Source organism: Neurospora hispaniola (genome assembly GCF_033458365.1).
Source record: "Neurospora hispaniola strain FGSC 10403 chromosome Unknown B0T23scaffold_7, whole genome shotgun sequence".
NCBI classification, from domain to species: domain Eukaryota; kingdom Fungi; phylum Ascomycota; class Sordariomycetes; order Sordariales; family Sordariaceae; genus Neurospora; species Neurospora hispaniola.
Window position 1 is genome coordinate 495,765 of NW_026944412.1, and position 16,033 is coordinate 511,797.

General features: G+C 52.6%; 5 protein-coding genes across 5 annotated transcripts; 4 read left to right on the plus strand and 1 right to left on the minus strand.

Moving 5' to 3' along the window:
* Nucleotides 1–16: 16 nt before the first annotated feature.
* On the plus strand, nt 17–1,379 carry B0T23DRAFT_406790 (uncharacterized protein; the record flags this gene model as incomplete). Its single annotated transcript, XM_062839136.1, has 4 exons — nt 17–85; nt 428–570; nt 626–1,193; nt 1,257–1,379. The coding sequence occupies 4 exons, from the start codon at nt 17–19 to the stop codon at nt 1,377–1,379; spliced, it is 903 nt and encodes a 300-aa protein (XP_062689607.1).
* Nucleotides 1,380–2,437: 1,058 nt separating this feature from the next.
* On the plus strand, nt 2,438–4,472 carry B0T23DRAFT_343343 (phosphoglycerate kinase). Its single transcript, XM_062835919.1, has 3 exons — nt 2,438–2,916; nt 3,022–3,442; nt 3,505–4,472. The coding sequence occupies exons 1-3, from the start codon at nt 2,851–2,853 to the stop codon at nt 4,272–4,274; spliced, it is 1,257 nt and encodes a 418-aa protein (XP_062689608.1). The 5' UTR covers nt 2,438–2,850; the 3' UTR covers nt 4,275–4,472.
* B0T23DRAFT_386031 (putative 26S proteasome complex subunit sem-1) lies at nt 4,462–6,284 on the minus strand. The gene is made up of 3 exons (XM_062837579.1): nt 5,673–6,284; nt 5,168–5,279; nt 4,462–4,843 (listed from the first exon to the last, which is right to left on the minus strand). Exons 1-3 carry the CDS (start codon nt 5,794–5,796, stop codon nt 4,804–4,806), a joined length of 276 nt encoding a protein of 91 aa, XP_062689609.1. The 5' UTR covers nt 5,797–6,284; the 3' UTR covers nt 4,462–4,803.
* Nucleotides 6,285–7,933: 1,649 nt separating this feature from the next.
* On the plus strand, nt 7,934–10,971 carry B0T23DRAFT_207753 (mitochondrial outer membrane protein iml-2). The gene is made up of 2 exons (XM_062833492.1): nt 7,934–10,506; nt 10,588–10,971. Exons 1-2 carry the CDS (start codon nt 8,351–8,353, stop codon nt 10,865–10,867), a joined length of 2,436 nt encoding a protein of 811 aa, XP_062689610.1. The 5' UTR covers nt 7,934–8,350; the 3' UTR covers nt 10,868–10,971.
* Nucleotides 10,972–11,626: 655 nt separating this feature from the next.
* Nucleotides 11,627–14,582, plus strand: B0T23DRAFT_455667 (uncharacterized protein; the record flags this gene model as incomplete). The annotated part of the gene is made up of 2 exons (XM_062841248.1): nt 11,627–13,299; nt 14,491–14,582. The coding sequence occupies exons 1-2, from the start codon at nt 11,886–11,888 to the stop codon at nt 14,580–14,582; spliced, it is 1,506 nt and encodes a 501-aa protein (XP_062689611.1). The 5' UTR covers nt 11,627–11,885.
* Nucleotides 14,583–16,033: the final 1,451 nt, after the last annotated feature.

A 16,033-nucleotide genomic window follows, 5' to 3' on the forward strand; every position in this document is an offset into this window, starting at 1 on the left:
CTCCTTGATCGTCATCATGTCCTGGGACCTCACCCGCCGTCGATGGATGCGACGGTTGAACAGCAAATATATCTTTGACCGCTTTGTAGGTGATGCTTTCTGTTTTGGCTTCGTCTGATCTCTTCCTCTTCCTTTTTTCCCCCTTCAACAAAAGCCAAGTTCTGGAAGATTCGCATGCCCACACCTCTTTCAACCGACACAACGCCGAACATCGAGATTCCACCTCGACTTTCAACACTTGGCAAAAAAATAATCCACACAACTACATACCTTCGAGCAGCAGTTGATCTGATCTTTGCTATTTTGTTTCTGCCGTATTGCTGGTCGTTCTGTTTCGCGTACACAGAACCACTCAACTCATCTTCAAAACGACTCAAGTACAACGGCCGAGTGCTGACCGAACAATGACCTGAATTGCCTGCTCTAGCCCTTATTGCATGCCATCGTCTTCATAATCGAAATGACCATCATCGCCCGGCTCACGAGCCGGTTCAACCAGTTCTACAATGAACGACCTGGTGCGTTTTCCAAGTCCCATTCTCCTAACGCGGCGGTTCGAGTCGCGGCCATGTTTTCACACGTCACGTACGCTTTCGTTGCCCTGCGCAACCATGGCTAACAAAAGTGCCATGGCAGTGCTCACGATGATGGTGACCAATGCGGTCCTGGCTGGTGTCGCCGATACAGTAGCCCAGTCCATCACGGCGGTCCGGCAACGTGCCGTCCGCAAGTACCCACCCGGCCGAGGCCCGAACGCGCGCGACGACTTTGTTGCCTACGAGATTCACGAGCTCGACCGGAAGAACCCCCTCAACGAACAAGAGCTGATCCCCGAGTCGCGGGACCTGCCGCCCCCGTTCGACTTTGAGCGGCTGACCCGCTTCATGGCGTTCGGCTTCTGCATGGCGCCCTTGCAGTTCAAGTGGTTCGGCTTTCTCGAGCGATGCTTCCCCATCACCAAGAAGAACGCCTACCAGTCGGCTTTGAAGAGAGTGGCTTTCGACCAGCTCATCTTTGCGCCCTTTGGTCTGGCCTGCTTCTTCACGGCCATGACGCTGGCCGAGGGCGGTGGAAAGAGAGGCGTGTATGAGAAGATGAGGGACCTGTACGTGCCGACGCTCAAGGCCAACTACGTTCTTTGGCCGGCGGTCCAGGTTATTAACTTTCGGTTGATGCCCGTGTCGCTCCAGCTGGTGAGTTGCTTTGTTCTGATTGTATGGAAAGAAGATGTCGCTAACAAAGTCATGATCACATAGCCATTCGTTTCCACTGTTGGTATCGCTTGGACAGCCTACCTTTCACTCACCAATGCCGCTGAGGATGTGCAGCACACCACCCCTCATCGGGCACCTGGCTCTCCCGACATTCGTCTATCCTAAATGGTTGCGACGTTAACCATCAAGGTTCTTTCTCCTCATGCATTCGATGATCACAAGTTGCCAACTGGGGCAAATACCTACCTAAAGAATATCCGCGCAACGACATGAACAGTACTATACACCTGCCGGGTTGCCTTTGTCCCTGCTTTTTCTCGCGGAGAGGGGAATTGTAAAAGAGTTCATGGAAGGGGTTCGGAGGATACTATACCACGGCACTTCTTTTATACAGCTGACCGACCTCAAGGCGTCTTGGAGTTTTGACCGAGGGTAACATTGCCCTTTTCCTTCGTTCCGTTCGTTGTATCTAGCTAGACCCAGTCTCAATTAAAACACAGAACCATCTGACGTTAATTCTCACTACTTGTGATGTACCTGGTGCGATACTCAAAGGCGTAACGTGTGAGACGGTAAGAAGCGGTCGGGAGATCTACATAAAAGTCTTCCGAACATGAGAGATCGTATGAAATGGTTAGATTATATACCACGCCCAGAAAGATGATCACGTTGTCCCTCCATTCCTCCCCGGTAAGCCGAAATCCGGATTAATGGAAAGGGTGGTACGACTCCTACCAGGGTCAAACTGGTCGAAGGAAGCCGACATATTCTCGACTTGTCCGGTTCCGAGGTTATGTTGCCAAATCATGTTCCCGAATAGGTAAAAGTCGTGTGGAAATGGCAGCGAATGCGTGACCGCCATGTGCAGGCAGCGTGAGGCATGTTGGTTCGTGGTGCCTGCCTTGTCAAAGTTGTCAATGTCGCGATGGGAGTTTCTGCAGTGCTTTGCTTGCTGTCGTCTCAAGACATATCGTTGTATAATCGAATTTTTCACCGGTATAAGTGATAACAATTTAAGATCGTCTAATAGTCCCCGTCCAGACTTTGCCTCTAGGCATATCGGACCGATTTAACAACATGTTCAATAGCGACAATCGGAGCCCTTTGGCACTAATTTGCATATACTGCCCGCCGGGATGCTATTGCCGTTGTTCCTTGTAGAATGATCCCAGAGGCCCAGAGGGTCTTCAATGGAAGGATCACCCCATCCGCAACAGCAGACCCTCAGCGCCTCGACGTCACTGGCCCCCTCTTTGCGAATTGGCTCCACAGGAGCTCGGTGTTACCCCTCCATTCTCAATTCGCTTACCCCCTTCTGCCCCTCCATCATAGCCACTCTCTCTCCTGCCCCCGGGCCATTGCGACCGCTTCGGGGGAAGCGCCCGGCGTTGACAGAGAATTTGCGTCTTGTTGAGCTTTGCAAAAGGATTGGCAAAGCAAACGGGATTAACACAAGAATAGAAGCTGACCTATCATCATCGCGTGTTGTCGCATATCCACCTGATTCTCACCCTTCGCTTTCATTCTGTTGATAAGACATCCTCTCGTAGTCTTGTGTTTGATCCTTTCTCTCTCTTGATCTTCCTTCTCATCGTCGCTCCAGTTCGTGATACCTAGTCACATACAAATCGCCATCATGTCTCTCTCCAACAAGCTCTCCATCGAGGACGTCGACCTCAAGGGCAAGCGCGTCCTCATCCGTGTAAGTTTCTTCTAGCGCTAGCTAGCTCCTTGTGTCGCTGTGTGATTCATATAGGTGGATGGATGGGTGACCAGACAAAAGTTCTAACATGCCACCCTTCTCTAGGTCGACTTCAACGTCCCCCTTGACGCCGAAAAGAAGGTCACCAACCCCCAGCGCATCGCCGGTGCCATCCCCACCATCAAGTATGCGCTCGACCATGGCGCCAAGGCCGTTGTCCTCATGTCTCACCTTGGCCGTCCCGACGGCAAGCCCAACCCCAAGTACTCCCTGAAGCCCGTTGTTCCTGAGCTCGAGAAGCTCCTCGGCAAGAAGGTTACCTTCGCCCCCGACTGCGTTGGTCCCGAGGTTGAGGAGATTGTCAACAAGGCCGACAACGGCGAAGTCATTCTCCTTGAGAACCTCCGCTTCCACATTGAGGAGGAGGGCAAGGGCACCGATGCCGAGGGCAACAAGGTCAAGGCCGACAAGGCCAAGGTTGAGGAGTTCCGCAAGAACCTCACCAAGCTCGGTGATGTGTACATCAGTGAGTTTTCCAGTCCCCTTGGCTTCAAGATTGGGCACAGTAGCTAACACCATATTCCACAGACGATGCTTTCGGCACTGCCCACCGCGCCCACTCCTCCATGGTCGGCATTGACCTCCCCGTGAAGGCCGCCGGTTTCCTCATGAAGAAGGAGCTCCAGTACTTTGCCAAGGTTCTCGAGTCGCCCCAGCGCCCCTTCCTCTCCATCCTCGGCGGTGCCAAGGTTTCCGACAAGATCCAGCTGATCGACAACCTGCTCGACAAGGTCAACACCCTCATCGTCTGCGGTGGCATGGCCTTCACCTTCAAGAAGACCCTCCAGAACATGCCCATCGGCAACTCGCTCTTCGATGAGGCCGGCGCCAAGATTGTCCCGGACCTTGTCAAGAAGGCCGAGAAGAACAACGTCAAGCTCGTCCTCCCCGTCGATTTCACCATTGCCGACAAGTTTGACAAGGACGCCAACACTGGCTACGCCACGGACAAGGACGGCATTCCCGACGGCTGGATGGGTCTTGACTGCGGCGAGGAGTCGGTCAAGCTCTTCACCCAGGCCATCAACGAGTCCCAGACCATCCTCTGGAACGGCCCCGCCGGTGTCTTCGAGTTCGACAAGTTCGCCAAGGGCACCAAGGCCACCCTCGACGCTTGCGTCAAGGCTGCCGAGGAAGGCCGCACCGTCATCATTGGCGGTGGTGACACCGCTACCGTCGCTGCCAAGTACGGTGTTGAGGACAAGCTCAGCCACGTCTCCACTGGCGGTGGTGCTTCCCTTGAGCTCCTTGAGGGCAAGGCTCTCCCTGGTGTTGTTGCTCTTAGCGAGCGTCAGTAAGTTTGTCCTCGGCTTTCAAAGGAGTTGGGAGGAGATGTGACGATGTTATGAAACCTCTCTGATATTGAATGAGAGATCATGACTGATGGATCAAAAAAACATATGATGATAAAGGGTCCTTGGAAGGATGAGCAGGGCCAGTCTATGATAGGCACTTTAGTCCAATTCGGTAAATAGAACAAAACAGTTCAAAGTCCAGTTTTTTTATGATTCGAAGTGTGATGTGCGGATAAGCTTGATGAATCTGGTTCGTCCCAAGATATTTTTCAAGTCTATGCATCAAGTTCAAGATGAAGTCTATGCAACCCATCTCGACCCTGTGTTGATACCCAATGACTAGACAAGTCGGCACGTCTCCGGATATTGTCTCTTTATAGTCGGAGGGTCTTCTTCACCTTTCACTCGCATATCGAAGCCTCGCACAGCAATGTCACCGCAAGATCCCGGACTGAAATTTTGATCAATATTGTATTGATGCGCCTGTCCTCCCCTCATATCATACTTCGTACAAGCTTCGAAAGTCCTCCGATTACCGCTTCTTGGCAGCCTCAACCTTCTTCAGCTCCTCCCTAATGGTTTGAAAAAGACAAGTCAGTAACTGATCTGCTTTCTTCGACTTTGCTTTTTGTTTCCTCCAAAATTCCAAGATGGTGTGATTTATTTTAACGCCTGATTGACTGGCCCAGCGCAGTACCAGCCCACCGGATATAGGATTTTCAGTCCCAACCCCCTAGCGCAAAGCTAGCTAGATGAAGTGGAAGCCCATGGTAAAGGAGCAGGAGGAGGGAGAGGGAGAGGAAGAGGAAGAGGAAGAGGAAAAGGGAGGGAGGGACGCAGGTAAAAAGGGCGGGAGGGAGGAAGGAAGGAGTACGAAAAGAAAAAAAAAGACGTACTTTAGCTGCGCGGAAAAGTCGTCGCTCGTGTCATCGTCGTCCCATGACTCTTCCCATAGGTGCTTGGCCTCGTTGTTGCCCTTGGCGGCTTCTGTGTCTTCGGCTTCCCAGTCTGTTTGTTTGTTTTGTTAGTTACATGTGATCTTGACTTCAAACTGGCTTGTTGTTTCTAGTGGGAGCTTTGGGAAGTTTGCGATTGGTGATACAGGTAGGAAGGAGGAGGAGGAGGAGGAGGAGGAGGAGGAGGAGGAGGAGGAGAGGGGGAAAGGTAGTGTAAGTGGTGAAGATGGTGCAGTACAACAGCTGGGAAGCTAGCCTCCGCAGTTGCGCAAGTCGAAGGAGGTTTGGTATGTAGTGTCCGTGCCAATGATGAAGGGTACAAGAAGGGAGGTTGTTGAATGATATGATATATGGAAGCAGGTCGTGATGCGGTGGTGTTTGGGATGCGATGCGGCGTCCAGCAAAAGGTGCTTCTTAGCCATAGCAGGCAGGCAGGCAGACTAACCATCGACGGGGAAGTCCTCAAACTCGTCGTCCTCCTCCAACACGGCCGTCTTCTTCTCGGTAACGGGCTGCTCGGGCTTGGGCTCGGTCGACTTGGCGTCGTTCTTGGGTTGTGTTGAGGCCATTGTGAATCTTGTGTTTTGTGTGTAGATATATAGAGGGATGGAAGCAGCTGGACTGAAGCTGATGACGCTAGACGGATGGATTGTATCGACGAATTGTTGGAAAGGCGGGCAAACTTGTCGGGCGTACTTTTAGTCACGTCGTGGTGATGATGGTTGCGCTTTTGTTGTTTGGTATTATGCGCACGGAGTAAAATCGAAATCGTCGGTTTCGCGGAAAGATGCTGGTTACTGCGGTGGTTGATAGCTCTAGGTAGCTTTTAGTCCGTCAGTCGTGACAGCTCGTGATCTTGTCGTTTGTTCCGTCAACTGCAGCTGCCGAGTGACGGGTCCCCAACCCAAGGCGGCAGCGAGACGACGTGCCAATTCGGCTTCCTCCGCCCACTTGGCCTGGGCGAGCCAGGGGCGGCAAGAAAGAGCACGGGCCATTTTGCAGGTCTTGGCAGAAAGCTCTTGGACCCACTTTGGTATGTACCCCGCCGAGTTGTGATTGTGCTCTTGGTGTGTCTTTCTGTTTGGCATCGTCATTGATGTCTTGTCTGTACATATTGGAAGATCAACGCTGCACTGTTCAGGCATTGCATTCGTCCGAACCATCACTGACAATTGCAGATGACTTCTCATTTCTTGCATTTGATATCCTGCCTGCAGTTAACATTTCTAGTTCAACACGCAGACCGGGAATCAGCCCACCAGGAAATCTTGGGTATAGAGACTGACAAACGCCTAACAAGAAGAATTCCCTGCTGGTTCAGTTGCAAACACTTCAGTTGTTTTGGTAGCTCTATGGTGCGGCATCAAACCAATCTTCTGAAACCTTTGTTCTTTCGTCTTTTCCCCTCTCGTTGCAAACTGAACCTAATACATATCTGCCCAACTGAGCCATCGCGGTAACCAGTTCAGGACTCCAATGTTACCTCTAGCAAGTGGTTACACGACATGGTATGCCGATATCTGCAGTGCTTATATCGAATCTGACCTAGAAGTCCCATTGAGACTCGATTGGCCTTTGCCCTAGCCATTCGCGAGATGAGAGAAATGGATGATACCCCAGAGACTATATGGAGATCTGATGGAAATCGGCCATTCCGTCATGGCTGGAAGCCGGCTCTCAGAACCCACACCATATTCTTGGATGATGCAAGACCGAGGGCTACGGTTCGAGATGTAGATTGTACCGTACGGTGTGCAGAAGCGCGCGGCGTAGACGTGCCGGCTGCATTGGATATTACCTATCTCCAGTATACCTTGAATTGGATACTGACACAACACAGTATCAAACGAAGGACCTATGACAGTTCATGCCACAGTTTGTCCCAAGTTCCAGGGCAGCAACCTTGGAATGGAACAAGGTGTGAAAACCGGGGACGGCATCGGGGACCCTTTTTCGATTGTCTCTCTTGGAAAAGGCACTGTCTCTTGGACGCCTCGTCGCCTCTTTCCCCTCGTTCCTTTTTTTCCTTTTTCTCTTTTTTCTTTTCTCTGGGGCAATGCTACTAGTTCCTTCACGTACTTGGGCGAATACTTAAAGACCAGCCCCGCTGCTGACCACGAAGCCCTTTCAAGAACGAGCCGCAGCTCAGTACAAGAACGAAAACCTGACAACAAACCTACGGTACACACGAACCTACTAACCCGATCTTACTCGCATTTCTCCTCCCTTTCAGCGCAAAACTCCACCCGTTCATCGAGTCAAGAGAACCAACGACAGGGACTTGCTTGATATCGGCAGGCATACCGTATCTCGAGACATCGACGACCTCGCTCCATTGGAGTCCTTCCCCGGTGATCAACTAGATAAAACCCCACTTTCCGATCTGGTTCGCTCGCGTCTGCACGCCCGCTCACGGTACGCCCGCTGCGCTGAACGAACAAATTGCACACGGGCACCATACATACCTCGCTGGGGCAAAACATTGCCGGAAACCTCGATTCCAGTCCCGGCCGGCGCTGAATGCCTGGACAAGCTGGATTGCGCTGAAAAGGATCTCCACCACGAACCGACCGGGCACTCAGTCCGCCCACTCGGCTTGGGCCGCAGCGCCGCTCCTAGTCAGCGCCCCCGTCAGTGCCAGTCCCAAACAAGCGTTACGCCCCGAACCCCAGGTTTCCTTGTTGGTAGGTTTCGCCAGGTCTGCAGTGCCGTCTTAGATCCGGTTTCACCGGCCTTGCCGCTCGGCACCCCTGTATATATCCAGGTCTTGCCTCTGGTTTCTTTTTTTTCTTAAATTTTTTTCATATTTTTTTTTTCTTTTGATCCTGGCAGAGCGGGGTCTGGATTTCGCTGTCTTACTTTTTTTTTTGCCTCAGCCTGCGAAAAGGCAGGTCCTCTTGTCGCTATTTTTCACACCAAAAAGTCGTGACGCCGGTGGCACTATATAAGTGATCCCGGACCTCGGATCTTTGCTTGGCGACTCGGGCATCCGGCGCCCATCCCCTCCGCGCCAACCCGCTTTCCGTCCTCGGCGGCGTGCAACACCACTTCAAACGGCTACCGTTACAGTACACGACCCGGCCGCAAAACGCAGGGTCACACAACCACCTGGAACTTGCCAAAATGTCTGCTGCATTGCGCTTTTGGTTGCGCGGACAGTCCGCCGCCTCGAACCAGTCGTCCAAAGCGCCGAGTGCTGCGCCGAGCCCGGCCGCCAGTTCTACTTCCTTGCGCGACCAGTTCAACAAACATGGACGTTCCAGTACCGCCTCAGTTAGCGCTGCCCAGCAGGAGGCGAGCAACATTGAAGATGCCATGGCAGCAGTAGCGTTGATTATGAACGACGATATCGACGGAGCCGAAGCAATGTTGCGTGCGCGCGAAGATGCCTCGACATTCCACCAGCTTGGTGTGGGTGTCTCGACATTTTTGAGGAGTATCTTGGGATTCGAAAAGGACATCATGAACGAGGCGACAACCAGGTTGGGGGAGACGGAAACACGGGCATGGAATGACATGAAGAAGGCCCAGAAAGAGGCGGAAAAGCATGGGGTGTACGGTGGTTCGGTATACCCCCAGGGGCATCCGTCAGGAGGAAGCCACATCTACCCTCCGGGTTCTGAGTTTGCGCTCGTGAACGCAGAGGCGCAACTCATGGGCGCCGTGGTGGCTGTGATGCACGAAAGTCTGACGGAAGGAATCAAGGGATTTTACAAGCTGAGAAAGGCGTACGCGACCTTGGATGGTATCATGGCCTCTGAGTTGCTGTATCTGCAGACATTGGAAAAGAAGGGTATCATCACGAACGCAAGCTCCACCAAAACGAGTCTCGACAAGATGCCTGGTGCATTCAGCGACTCGGAATTCGCTACCCTCGAAAACACCAAAGGCGCAAACACTCCTTCGCAAAACGGCGCCGCCGCAGACTCTGCCAGTGTCGCCAAAGACCCCTCTGGCCCTCAGACACCAGCGTCCGCATCGGCTTCCAACGAAGCGAAGACGGCCGCAGATGTAGAGATACTCGACGAGAAGTTAGGCCATCTACAACTTGACACCGATGCGACGAGCGAGCAGAGTGTACTCCCAGATGCCTCCCCAGAAGATACGACGCCATCGACACCCCAGTTCTCTCACCTCGACCAGCTGAACAAGTTCGGCGCCGATAGGTCACTTTTCAAGTCACCCGTTGACATCTTCGTCCACAGCGGCGCAAGCATGTGTTTTGGTATTCTCCTGCTCATCATCTCCATGGTTCCCCCAGCATTCTCCCGCCTTCTCTCCGTCATTGGTTTCAAGGGCGATCGCGACAGGGGAGTCCAGATGCTCTGGCAGTCAACCAAGTACGACAACGTCAACGGCGCCATGGCCGGACTCGTCCTCCTCCAGTACTATAACCTCTTCTTCGGAATTGCCGACATCCTCCCCAGCGAGCTCGACATCCAGCAACTCTCCAAGCCTTCCACGGGGGGTGCCAAGTTCGAAGCCGTCGGCTACCCCCGCAACGAGTGCACCGCTCTGCTTGCCCAGATGCGCCAGCGGTATCCGGACTCGCGCCTCTGGAGGCTCGAAGAAGCCCGCGTCTTGGCCAACGGTCGCCGTATCGAGGAGGCCCTGGCCATGCTGGCTGACAATAACGACAGCAAGATGCGCCAGATTGCCGCGCTCAACAGTTTCGAGCTGAGCATGAACTCCATTTATGCCCTTGACTTCAAGTCCGCGCCCGTCCACTTTTTGCGGTGCGTTGAGCTCAACAGCTGGAGCCACGCGCTATACTACTACCTCGCCGCTTGCGCCGAGCTGGAGCTGTACCGCGATCTGTTCCACAGCGGCGAAGCTACCAGCTCTGCGGCGCTCAAGCACAAGAAGCTCGCGGAGGAGTACTTCCGCAAGGCCCCCACCGTGGCCGGCAAGAAACGCTTCATGGCCAAGGCGATGCCCTTTGAGGTGTTTGTGCTGCGCAAGCTGCAGAAGTGGGAGGAGCGCGTCAAGGCGTACGGGTTGGATCTCGCCGATGTGATCTGCGTCAGTCCCGCCATGGAGATGATTTACTTGTGGAACGGCAGCAAGCGTATGCCGCCTCACTTGCTGGAGAAGGCGCGGACGTATCTACCTTGGGAGCGGTGCACGGCGCCGGCGGACAAGGATGTGATTCCGAAGATCAAGAAGCTGGAGCAGGATGAGGTGGCTATTGGATTGTTGGCCGAGTCGTCGTTTTTGAGACAGCTGGGCAAGAGCGTGGAGGCGAGGAAGTTGGTGGAGCCTCTTTTGGGTGTTGACAAGTATGTTGTTGTCTCTCTTTTCCCTCTCACTTGACCTGATACCGAACATTTGTGCTAACCTGTTAACCTTTTTTTCTGCAGATCCGTCTTCAAAGGCCCTACTAGAGACGACTACTGTGGCGCCGCAGCCCATTATGAAGTCGCGGCCGTTGCGTGGATGGAGGCCTGCAGCCCCGAGGCCTGGCCATCAGCCGCCGAAGAGGTCGAATCCTTCCGCAAGCAAAAGACAGACGAGTGCCAGCTGCATCTGGACAAGGTGTCCAAATGGGATGGGTTCGTTTTGGATGCTCGGTTCGGCATGAGAGTTCAGGCTGGCATCGACAGTGTGAAGTGGCTGAAGAGCAAGAAGGGCTGGATGTGATGCAGTACCCAAGGTACCTACCTACCTTGATCTCAGAGGATGTGTGAACAGATGTTACAAGCCAAGTTATGATACTAGGTGTTTACTACGGGTTGGCATAGACAGGGGCGGCGTGTAAAGGGTTAACGCAGGCCGGGCGGTTATTGTGTTTTTCTTCGGTTTCTATCAGTTATACAAGGAACTTGGCTCCTTGGATGCTAGACCGCGATGTGCATTGCACAGCGAGTTTTGGTGTTTTGTTTGTGTGCACGTAATTCCGTTGGTTCATGTTTTCTGTTTTCGGTCTCGGATGGTTTGGGTACGGTATCGAGGTTTATACATAGAGGTACTTTATATGATTGTATGGACGCAATATATGGATCAAAAGATCAAAAGAAGTTTACGATCTACTCAACGGCGTTGAGGAGACTGAGCTTGAAGCGTTCGGAATTTATCAAGACACTTCGCACCAGGCGAAAATGGCATCACCGGCCGGCAAGTGGTCCTGCCAGTAATGACCGCTATCTTGGCCCTATATGTATACCTTAGTGTACACGACACAGTTGCCGGCGGCAGCAGGACGGGCGGCTAGGACGGCAACAACCCCGGCTCGACGTCATAGGGTACGATAATTCAGCGATGGAATGAGAGTTGTCAGAGTTTGTTCACTCGTGTAGCACGGGCAACCAACGTCGTATACACAATTCTTGGTGTTTGAAAAGGTCCCCAAGCTGGGAGAGCGGATCTCTTCATATTTTCAGCTAACAATATCCTCATAAGAATCAGTGTAAATCTGACTTGTAACATGGGCGGCTCCAGTCTCCACGCGACACGTTGAATGGTCAGGCCAGTTACAGCGCATACTCGTATTTTGACCCAAAGGTCAACAGCCCCTCTTCTCAGCCCACACATTTTGAATGGACTGTTGGAATTTGAAAAGTAGAGGCCCCTCTGGGATTTAAAACCCAAAACATCACCGAATGTAAACAAGCCTCATCTGGTCTCACACTATCTCCAGGCCCTGGAGACCAATGTCAAGATGGCCTCCCTTTTAAACCTCCCCTTCGTCTCCTACTTCCTCCCCTCGTCGATGACAGCCTGGTCCACCTCGCTCAACCTTTTGTTTTTCTACATGACCTGGACAACCTTGGTCCTCAGCCAGTCGCCCTTCAAGCTCGAGATCCTCGGAACTTTGGGCATCCGCCTCGTTTTCTGGCTGCTACCTTCTCTGGTCTTTCTCCTTTTCGACACGCTCTGCCCGGGCATTTCGGTCTCGCTCAAGTACAAAGGCGCCGTCGATTTGCAAGATCGCAATGTCCGTACGCACGCCCGCCTTCTAGGTCTAGGGTTACTCAACCTCTTGACTTCGACCGTCGTTCAGGTTCTTATTTCCTTGGGCGTCAGCACCCTTTTTGGAGTGCCGGTTTTTCGGACAACGACTACCCTGCCGTTACCATGGCAGATGGCCAAGCACATCGCCATTTTGTATTTGGGAAGGGAACTCTTAACCTACTACATCCACCGCTTCGTCCTACACGCTCACCATGAAACCTCGAAGCGCGGCTCCGGCTCTGGCTCCAGCTTAACCAACCGACTAACAAACTTGCACATCCGCTACGCCCACGCCGGCAACAACCCCCCTTCTTCTTCTTCTTCTTCTACAACCTCGTCTTCCTGGCGCAGCAAACCTTCTTCATCTCTTCTCCAACCAACGCAACCAACCCCCCTCACCCTCTTCACCGACCACCCCATCCCCTCCCTCCTCCACCGTTTCCTCCCTCTTTACCTGCCTCCCCTTTTGTTGTCCCTCTCCTTCCACATCTCCCCCTTACTCGTCCCCTACCTCCCTATTTCCGCCATCCCCAGCTCCACGCATCACTTACATCTCTTGACGATGCACTTGTTTACGGTGCTGGTGACGCTGGAAGAGACCTTGTCGCTGGCGGGGTACACGACGCTGTTGACGCTGGTGCCGATTCCGGGGGTGTTGGTGGGCGGGATCGCGAAGAGGCAGGGTCGGCATTTTGGGACGCTTGAAGGCATGGGCGTGCAAGGAGGGACTAAGCAAGGAAAAGGAAGAACAAGTGGGAATTTTGGGGCTTGGGGGTTAGTGGATTGGGTATTGGGCACGAGGCTGTTGAGGGATGAGAGTAGGCAGGATGGGGCGGTTGTTGTTGAGGGGGCTGAGAATCGGGGGAGCAGTGGTGGTGGTGGTGGTGGTGCTAGGAAGGGTAGAAGTAAGGCTGGTGAAGGTGGAAGTGGAAGTGGAGGTGGGAGGCAGACGAGGATGAGCGCGAGGAGACAGAGAGAGGATTTGAGCAAGTCGTTGGAGGAGGAGATTAAGCAGGTGGCTGAGGGATTGAGGGAGGTTGGTGAGGGGTTTGTGGATGGGATCAAGGAGTTTGGGGAGGGGATGGGGGTGAGGAGGAGTGGGAGGATTAGGGAGAGGAGTAGTAGGGCGGGGTCGGTGATGAGGTGAACCGAGGGATTTTGGATGTGGGGATGGATAAAGATATGATTTGTATGATAGTGGATGATGGATGAATTTTACGAATGGGAGGTATTGTTTTCTTCAAAACTTGACATCTCATTTCCTCTTTGGATATCCGAGGGCTGTCATGAATTTTCTTCGGCTTTCGTTTTTTTTCCTCACGCCACTTCTTCCCCAAAGGCTTGACGAGATAAACGGCTTCTTACGTAGGTAGATATCGCGATGATATCAGCGATATTCAAGAACCTCGCAGACGCTGAACTTCATAGCCCGCTCTCTTGCCAAAGGGGTCAATCAAGGAATCAAAAAAGCACATCACAATAGCTTCCCGTGGCGCATGCGTGCACGCTCTCGTCCTCAAACCCGAGAACCCCCCCTTCCCCCCCCCATCAACCGAAACGATGATAAGAAATCAATCTCGGGTAGCCTTCCCGACCTCATTAGTCGTCTCGTCTTGTCTCGGTCCTAGTTCCCGGTCCCGCGGCCGTTGGAGCACAGGCCGGTGATAATGGACGGAAGCGGGAATGATCTGGGTTGATCTACTATGCAGTATGGGGTGGCCAGCAAGGGGTTTCCTGGTTGGGCGCATGTCGTTCCGTTCCGTTTTTCTTATTGCTTTTTTGAAATGTTGTTTTCTTTTTACCGTCCGAAGTACGTAAGCGGGAAAATAATGAGGCTTTGAATGGTAGTGTAGTAGCGCGTCTAGTTATTTCGCCTGGTTTTCCAACGGCGACACTGAACTTCCTATCTACTGTATATCTTTATTGGGATACAGAAAGAGATCATTCTCCGCCCAAGCCTCATTGACAATTGTTTCCTCGGTTAGTCGGGATGCAACATCAAGGAACGAACGGCACGATTTATGTACGAGGTACAGGTACAGTATGTAAGGCAAATAAAATGAGGTGCAACCTCTTTTCTTACTCCTCTCGGTAGTGACCAGGACCCTGGCAAAAATGTGGCTTGAGCTTTTCAGCGTACGTACCGGACCGGACCCGAACCCGTTCATCCCTAAAGAAACGAAACGAGGGAGAAAAGCTTCTAGAAGGGCGGGTAGAACAAATTTCCCGCTTGTTTCTCTTCCTTGTTCAAATATGCCGGATGATAGACGTCTTACGAGGAAAAGGTAGGTCTGACGTCTAAGAGGGTACAGCCCGGTCACAGTCCTTTGACGCAATTGGTAGTAGCTCCATGATCGCGGGGGAAAACCAGACCGTCGTCAGCCCGACGCATCTCAAAGCCTAGGTATGTAAAGTCTAGGATCCAAAGGGTTGGGAAAGTGGATTTGGGCACAAAACGGACGGATGGATAGAGGTACTTGGCTAGGTAATCGGAGGTTGCTGGTTGACCAAAAAAGGGACTATTCAGGGGCAGCACGTTGTTCGGTGGAGGGATCAGGGCAGGGCAGGGCAGCCAAAAGAGACAGGGAGAGGAAGACATTGAAAATGGATGCAGGTGATGAGGGGTCGGTGCGCTACTAAGATATGGAACGCAACTTAAGACTGTGCCAGTCCCTGCATCTCTTTTTTTTCCCAGATGGGAATCTTCCCCGGTGGTGATTCCAGATCCAATTTCCATGGTGGTTGTTAGGGAATTGAATGGTGAGTTGGTGGCAGCACTAACAGAGTGGTGACAACTGGGGCAAAGGAGATCGGAGCTTAGGTTCCTTGGCCTCATGTTTCTCCAGGTTGTTTTGGTGCTGAACCTTTTGGGGACTTGTAGAGTGGGAGCTCTTGCTGCACCACCTCCACTCAACCGAACCTGCATGCCCGTGCTGTGAAGAGTCCTCCGTGCCAGCCTCTTTTCATCACTTCCGTTAATCTGAGCTGCCAACTTATCATCCCAGTTAACCGCCCTAGCATGGTTCCCTTGAAGACCACAGATCCTCATCTTGCATTTTTTTTTCCCTCTCTTTTCATCCAGACATCCCGTTTGATGGACGACTGATGTCCTTGTTCCCAAGTTGACGGGAGTTGCGAGCACAAGCACGGGCACAATCATTCCATTTCCAGGTCCCCACCATCACTGGCGCTATCAGCGGTACCTGCAGCAGCATTGCAGCAACTGGGGCATCTGGAGTAACCTTGGAAATCTTGGGAATCCTGGAACCGAGAAGCACTCAAAATCATTGGAGCGCATTGGAGCGCATGAAAGAGTTTGGAGGGTCACAACGGGGACATGACAAGCACCAATGCCACCTTGGATCATCTTTTTGTACAGGACCCTCCTGGTCACAATCCCAGATACATATCGCGAATTGCGCCCAAGACGTACCAGTCCTCTTTTTGCACCTTTTCCCCCTTGTGCGAGGGAAGTGACCAGTCCGGGATTAGGGTTCATAGATTTCTACATGTGTCCGGGGTCGTTGTTCAGATTCGGCGAGACTCGAACTCCTCTCTTTTTTGGCCTTCCTTGTCGGCCTTGGGGTCCGGCACTTTGGTTTCTTTTTTTTTTTTTTTTCCCTCCATCTTGCCGCGTCTCATCTCATTTCTTTTTCCAGCCTCTTTTTTCCCGCCCTTCTAACGCCGTCTGTCGATATCGAGGTGGTCTGAGGAGGAACGAATCCAGAGATTTTGCGCCTACCGATCTACCTACCTACCTTTTCCTCGCTCTCACTTCCGCTTTGCCCGTTCGACATACTGTACCAACCATATCGACGTAACTACCACAGCCAGTCTACCTAATATCATATCTCG

Excerpts from the sequence above, each read along its gene's own strand:
- B0T23DRAFT_343343 (XM_062835919.1), top strand. The coding sequence starts at position 2,851 with ATGTCTCTCTCCAACAAGCTCTCCATCGAGGACGTCGACCTCAAGGGC. Across the intron at positions 2,917-3,021 it reads GCAAGCGCGTCCTCATCCGT|GTCGACTTCAACGTCCCCCT; the intron begins GTAAGTTTCTTC and ends ACCCTTCTCTAG. Across the intron at positions 3,443-3,504 it reads GCTCGGTGATGTGTACATCA|ACGATGCTTTCGGCACTGCC; the intron begins GTGAGTTTTCCA and ends CATATTCCACAG.
- B0T23DRAFT_386031 (XM_062837579.1), bottom strand. The coding sequence starts at position 5,796 with ATGGCCTCAACACAACCCAAGAACGACGCCAAGTCGACCGAGCCCAAG. Across the intron at positions 5,280-5,672 it reads TGAGGACTTCCCCGTCGATG|ACTGGGAAGCCGAAGACACA; the intron begins GTTAGTCTGCCT and ends ACAAACAAACAG. Across the intron at positions 4,844-5,167 it reads GACTTTTCCGCGCAGCTAAA|GGAGGAGCTGAAGAAGGTTG; the intron begins GTACGTCTTTTT and ends TCAAACCATTAG.
- B0T23DRAFT_207753 (XM_062833492.1), top strand. The coding sequence starts at position 8,351 with ATGTCTGCTGCATTGCGCTTTTGGTTGCGCGGACAGTCCGCCGCCTCG. Across the intron at positions 10,507-10,587 it reads CCTCTTTTGGGTGTTGACAA|ATCCGTCTTCAAAGGCCCTA; the intron begins GTATGTTGTTGT and ends TTTTTTCTGCAG.